General features: G+C 41.6%; 1 protein-coding gene across 1 annotated transcript; it reads right to left on the bottom strand.

Annotated features, from left to right (window-relative positions):
• Nucleotides 1-440: 440 nt before the first annotated feature.
• LOC110507442 (sodium/potassium-transporting ATPase subunit gamma-like) lies at nucleotides 441-6,037 on the bottom strand. The gene is made up of 6 exons (XM_021587435.2): nucleotides 5,929-6,037; nucleotides 3,119-3,156; nucleotides 2,078-2,113; nucleotides 1,511-1,585; nucleotides 1,224-1,255; nucleotides 441-551 (listed from the first exon to the last, which is right to left on the bottom strand). The coding sequence occupies exons 1-6, from the start codon at nucleotides 6,024-6,026 to the stop codon at nucleotides 519-521; spliced, it is 312 nt and encodes a 103-aa protein (XP_021443110.1). The 5' UTR covers nucleotides 6,027-6,037; the 3' UTR covers nucleotides 441-518.
• Between the last annotated feature and the right edge of the window lie 237 nt (nucleotides 6,038-6,274).

A 6,274-nucleotide genomic window follows, 5' to 3' on the forward strand; every position in this document is an offset into this window, starting at 1 on the left:
TCGTGGCCACATACGGTATTAATTCACTACTGAAACGATTGAGAGCGGACAGCAGGGCTTGAACCATCACATTTACGGTTACTGGGCACTTAACTTTCTGAGCCATTAATATCCAGACCTCTTGGCAGTGGTTCATTTTAGGCTTCTGCTAACATAGAGGCTACAGTACTACTTGGCAAAGTAAAGGCCTAATACCACAGAATTACATGATCTCAGTGACTCATTTACATTTTAGCAGATGCTCTTATCCAGAGCGACTTACCGAAGCCATTAGGGTTAAGTGCCTTGCTCAAGAGCACATGGACAGATTTGTCCCCTCTGGGATTCAAACTTGTGACCTTTCGGTAACTAATAGGCTATCTGCAACCCAGTATAACACTTTGTCAAATTTACACAGGTTAATTTTCAACTTACTTTGTATTAAACACAGGACAGCTACAGTGGGTCTAGAGTTTATCAATAAAAAAGGAACGCAGTCTCACACAATACAGTCAACAACATACAAGAGCCCAGCCGTCCTACGGTAGGTGAACCTCTTCAATCGTTCTTTGCTGGAACACACATAGCAGAAGGGCAGGATATTAACAATAGAATTCACAGAATATTCTCTTGTTAAAAAATAGTGACTTGTAAAATAGTGACCGTTACAATGCCATTTATATATTCCTCCCTTCGGGTGTAGTAGATAGATGTAACAGTCAAGAATTGAACTAATGGATTTTGGTATGAATGTGAATGAAAGCCTAAATTACTCGTACTATTACGTCTAGTAATATGTACAACTGATTCATTAGAACTATGTACATTGTGGGCCATCATTCATCCGTCATGAATAATCTCGCATTATTCCAGTACCCAAGAAACACTTGGAAGTGTTCAGGCAGACAGTATTTAGAGCTGCCACAACTGGTGTTGACCTGGAAAAACTTGGCCCAAACCGAGTGAGATTGGATGGCATTCATTAACGGCCTACGCTCCTTATAGGAGTGCTTCAGTCAAGTAAGTCTTCCAGACCCCTTATTCTATGTCTCAAAATGCAAACCAGCAGATGTCACTTAAATACTGCTTTCCCCGAGAGCAACTTGCTCAATGGGTTACTGTGGTATCAACAACACCACATGTTCATTTCTTGACCAATGACAGATGGATGTGGACTGCCTCTCATTCAAGATGTAGCCTGTATCTCATCTTTGTGTTCCATTGTCTGATATCAGGACACTCACCCGGGGCTTTCCACACTGGCGGATTTTGTTGCCTAGGGGATGAGAGAAAGACAATCAGTGAGTACTGATGATACAGTCTATTACAGCACTCCCCATTCCCCTAATAGACAGCAAGGCAATAGAGAACACTATCATTAAATTGGTTTAAAATGGGGTTGTTAGATGTATGTCAGGTTGGAGAGTGCACACACGCACACACACACACACACACACACACACACACACACACACACACACACACATAGACATATACACACACACACACAGAGTCTGGTCTGGGGACTCACTGGCCAGCAGGAGAACAGACAGGATCATGATGACCGCAACAAAAGTCAGACCTCCAATACGAAGAGTCTGGTAGTCTACAACACAGAGGACACACCCATCATAAGTTCACCTATGGCAACATCTCTATCTGTCTCTCTCTCTCTCTCTGTCTCTGTCTCTCTCTGTCACTGTCTCAATTTCAATTCAATTCAATTTAAGAGCTTTATTGGCATGGGAAACTTGTTTACATTGCCAAAGCAAGTGAAATAGATAAGAAACAAAACTGTTTTACAGTAAACATTACACTCACAAAAAGTTAAAAAAAAAAGGTAATATTATGTGCACATAGTTAAAGTACAAAAGGGAAAATAAATAAAAATATATATGGTTTGTATTTACAATGGTGTTTGTTCTTCACTGGTTGCACTTTTCTTGTGGCAACAGCTCGCTCTCGCTCTCTCTCGTTCTTGCTCTCGTTCTCGCTCTCTAGCTCACTCACTCTTTCCTTGCAATTAGGCGTTATCAAATTACCAAATGACTGTCTGTCAGATAATTATTTCCTGCAGTACCATTTTGTTGTCTCTTACCATACACAAATTCTGCATCAGGGTTGTACTCGGGAGCTGAGGAGAGAGCAGAGAACACGAGGTAATTTCCAAGAGGATATACACACTCTACAGGCCGACACACACAGGGGTGACAGAAATAGAGTAGGCAAAGAAACATACTGTTGTCCCATGAGAGGGGTAGACTCATAAAGAAGTGGTCCCCTCTGATCCTCTACCTACATGGATCTGGGTAAGCGTCAATGGCTGCCTACGCAGGAGGCTCCTGTCTATGTTTATGGTTGTGGATTTCCTGTGCGCCCGATTTCAAATGCCGTATGCAGTTTAATGATCCCCATGCAATGTACATACACAAACATACACCATCTTGTCTAATAGACAGTACCATGGTTTTCAGCCAATCAGCATCCAGGGCTCAAATGTCCCGGTTTCTAATAATACATGACTGGCTCAAAAGTAAACCTGACCCACAGGAAGTCAATGTAAATCTCCCAGAGCAGGTCATGCCAATATGTTTCGATGTTCCATGGTACCTGATTTGTTTGACCGCTCCATAGATAAGGAGCAGGCTAACATGTTGTGTCTCACTCAGTCAACGGGAAGTAGTGGCGACTGAGAGTGGTTTGCTTGACTACGTGAAGGTGCTTTGGGATTTGTACTGTATGTCTCGCAGTGCACCGCGAAGCTAGCTAGCTGGTGTCGGGTCTCTATAGCTGTAAGCATAGCAAATCAATGTTTACTATGTAGCTAGAGCAACGAGCTAGAACAACGAGCTAGCACATGGTTCCCTGTGGCTTTCTGCCCATTACCTGACTGGCTAATGATGTACATGAAACATGATCAGGTCACAGGTTGTGCCTCTTGCCTGATAAACCCATAGTATAAGAGAGAACTGGGACTAGAGGGGACACCTATGGGCACGATCTCCATGAAAAAAAAAAAAATGAAATGTATTATGGTCAATCACCATGAACTAGAATACAACATAGTGAGTCAAAACATTAAACCTCTGGGCAAAAAAAAACAAGCTATTAGTGTCTATGACCGGTAATTGAAACGTACCTCCAGCGGCGGACATGATGGCCGGTCTGTGTGTCTGTCTGTCCGGATGAAGGAAATGAGTAAGAGATATACAAAAGCTGCATCCGTGTCTACAATAACATTTGTTGGCTCCCTAGTCATTCATTGTAGCGTGGCATGCTTTTTGGTTTGACACCGGTGTTGCTGACAGGGCAAACAAAAATGGTTAAAATGTAACATATTTTTAGTTTGTTTAGTTAGCAAATCATTTATCTCAGTAGCACTACCAATGAAAACAGGCATTCTGTTAGTTCTGAAAGCCATTGTCTCGCGTGGTTATGGATTCAGACGGATTACATTTCAACAATCTGTTTTTAATAAATCTGAGGAATGGTTTTTAATGTTTTTATCCAGTTTTTATGAAAGTCCGTTGACAGGATAAGGAACATTAGATGTCCAAACAAATTGCTTCAGCTGGTTCTTAATCTTCATGTATCTGACTAATTCCTAGAGACGGTAGTAGAGATATTGATTTACACATGCACATGCACGCACACGCAAACACACACACACACAATCAGTACTCTGTTCTGTTCTTTTCATCTAAATCTCTATGCCTTTAATCATTAATTGCATGGATTGTGAGATTAAAACGTTGTTCGGCTAGTCTCACGTGTGTGTAAGTACGAGCTGTGAAAGTTGTGAGAGTGTGTTTGCCTGTGTGTAGACATACAGTACCAGTCAAAAGGTTTGGCCACACCTACTCATTCAAGGTTTTTATTTTATTTGTACTATTTTCTACATTGTAGAATAATAGTGAAGACATTAAAACGATGAAATACAGTGCCTTGCGAAAGTATTCGGCCCCCTTGAACTTTGCGACCTTTTGCCACATTTCAGGCTTCAAACAAAGATATAAAACTGTATTTTTTGTGAAGAATCAACAACAAGTGGGACACAATTATGAAGTGGAACGACATTTATTGGATATTTCAAACTTTTTTAACAAATCAAAAACTAAAAATTGGGCGTGCAAAATTATTCAGCCCCTTTACTTTCAGTGCAGCAAACTCTCTCCAGAAGTTCAGTGAGGATCTCTGAATGATCCAATGTTGACCTAAATGACTAATGATGATAAATACAATCCACCTGTGTGTAATCAAGTCTCTGTATAAATGCACCTGCACTGTGATAGTCTCAGAGGTCCGTTAAAAGCGCAGAGAGCATCATGAAGAACAAGGAACACACCAGGCAGGTCCGAGATACTGTTGTGAAGAAGTTTAAAGCCGGATTTGGATACAAAAAGATTTCCCAAGCTTTAAACATCCCAAGGAGCACTGTGCAAGCGATAATATTGAAATGGAAGGAGTATCAGACCACTGCAAATCTACCAAGACCTGGCCGTCCCTCTAAACTTTCAGCTCATACAAGGAGAAGACTGATCAGAGCTGCAGCCAAGAGGCCCATGATCACTCTGGATGAACTGCAGAGATCTACAGCTGAGGTGGGAGACTCTGTCCATAGGACAACAATCAGTCGTATATTGCACAAATCTGGCCTTTATGGAAGAGTGGCAAGAAGAAAGCCATTTCTTAAAGATATCCATAAAAAGTGTTGTTTAAAGTTTGCCACATGTTTGGTGTGTCTGTGAGACACACCAAACATGTGGAAGAAGGTGCTCTGGTCAGATGAAACCAAAATTGAACTTTTTGGCAACAATGCAAGACGTTATGTTTGGCTTAAAAGCAACACAGCTGAACACACCACCCCCACTGTCAAACATGGTGGTGGCAGCATCATGGTTTGGGCCTGCTTTTCTTCAGCAGGGACAGGGAAGATGGTTAAAATTTATGGGAAGATGGATGGAGCCAAATACAGGACCATTCTGGAAGAATCTGATGGAGTCTGCAAAAGACCTGAGACTGGGACGGAGATTTGTCTTCCAACAAGACAATGATCCAAAACATAAAGCAAAATCTACAATGGAATGGTTCAAAAATAAACATATCCAGGTGTTAGAATGGCCAAGTCAAAGTCCAGACCTGAATCCAATCGAGAATCTGTGGAAAGAACTGAAAACTGCTGTTCACAAATGCTCTCCATCCAACCTCACTGAGCTCGAGCTGTTTTGCACGGAGGAATGGGAAAAAATGTCAGTCTCTCGATGTGCAAAACTGATAGAGACATACCCCAAGCGACTTACAGCTGTAAACGCAGCAAAAGGTGGCGCTACAAAGTATTAACTTAAGGGGCTGAATAATTTTGCATGCCCAATTTTTCAGTTTTTGATTTGTTAAAAAAGTTTGAAATATCCAATAAATGTCGTTCCACTTCATGATTGTGTCCCACTTGTTGTTGATTCTTCACAAAAAAATACAGTTTTATATCTTTATGTTTGAAGCCTGAAATGTGGCAAAAGGTTGCAAAGTTCAAGGGGGCCGAATACTTTCGCAAAGTCAAATTATACGTGATTTGTAGAACATCCTGAGAAAGTCAACATCAATAAAGGCTTATTGCTAGTTCGATAGTATTATTCAATGTAATTATAGACCAGTAGTTTTCCCTTTCACTGATCAATATGTATGTATAGAAGAGTAACACACCATGTTATTGACATTATAAAGATTGGGGATCAAAATCTGATGATTTATGAAAAGCTGGCCCTTTCCCCAACTACACAGTGTTTCCCAAACTATACATGATTCGCTGGCTGCGATTGCTTATGAGTTGCTCGAGTTAAGTAAGCAATAATTCAACAACGTTCATCCGACGAGTGCTCCTATTACGTATTTGAAGTACCAACGGTCTATCAATCTCTAGTCATAGGTTTGGTAGAACCAGGTTGGACTCACCTGTGGTGCTGGAGGGCTCCTCTGGCTGTGTGAGATCCTCTCAGGTGTGTCTCTGCAGTCAGCTGCACTCCAGTCACCTCCTGCCCCGTCAACCCCATTCCCTCCCCCATAATTCAGCCTGCCCGGCTTGCCCTGCCCCCAATCAGCCAGTCATTTACATGTTTACAGGCCTATAAAACTTGGCCTTCAGACCCGATAAATAGTGTGAGATGGTAACCTTTGGAATCATTTGAGGCGCAGTGTTCACATTACTGTGATTAACCTAGCAGGAAATGCACGCCATTTTGTACCTTACCTTTGAAGTAGCACTCACACAACCTTGAGTGACTTTGAGTTCGGGAATTGG

Source organism: Oncorhynchus mykiss, chromosome 27, assembly GCF_013265735.2.
Source record: "Oncorhynchus mykiss isolate Arlee chromosome 27, USDA_OmykA_1.1, whole genome shotgun sequence".
Taxonomy (NCBI): Eukaryota; Metazoa; Chordata; class Actinopteri; order Salmoniformes; family Salmonidae; genus Oncorhynchus; species Oncorhynchus mykiss.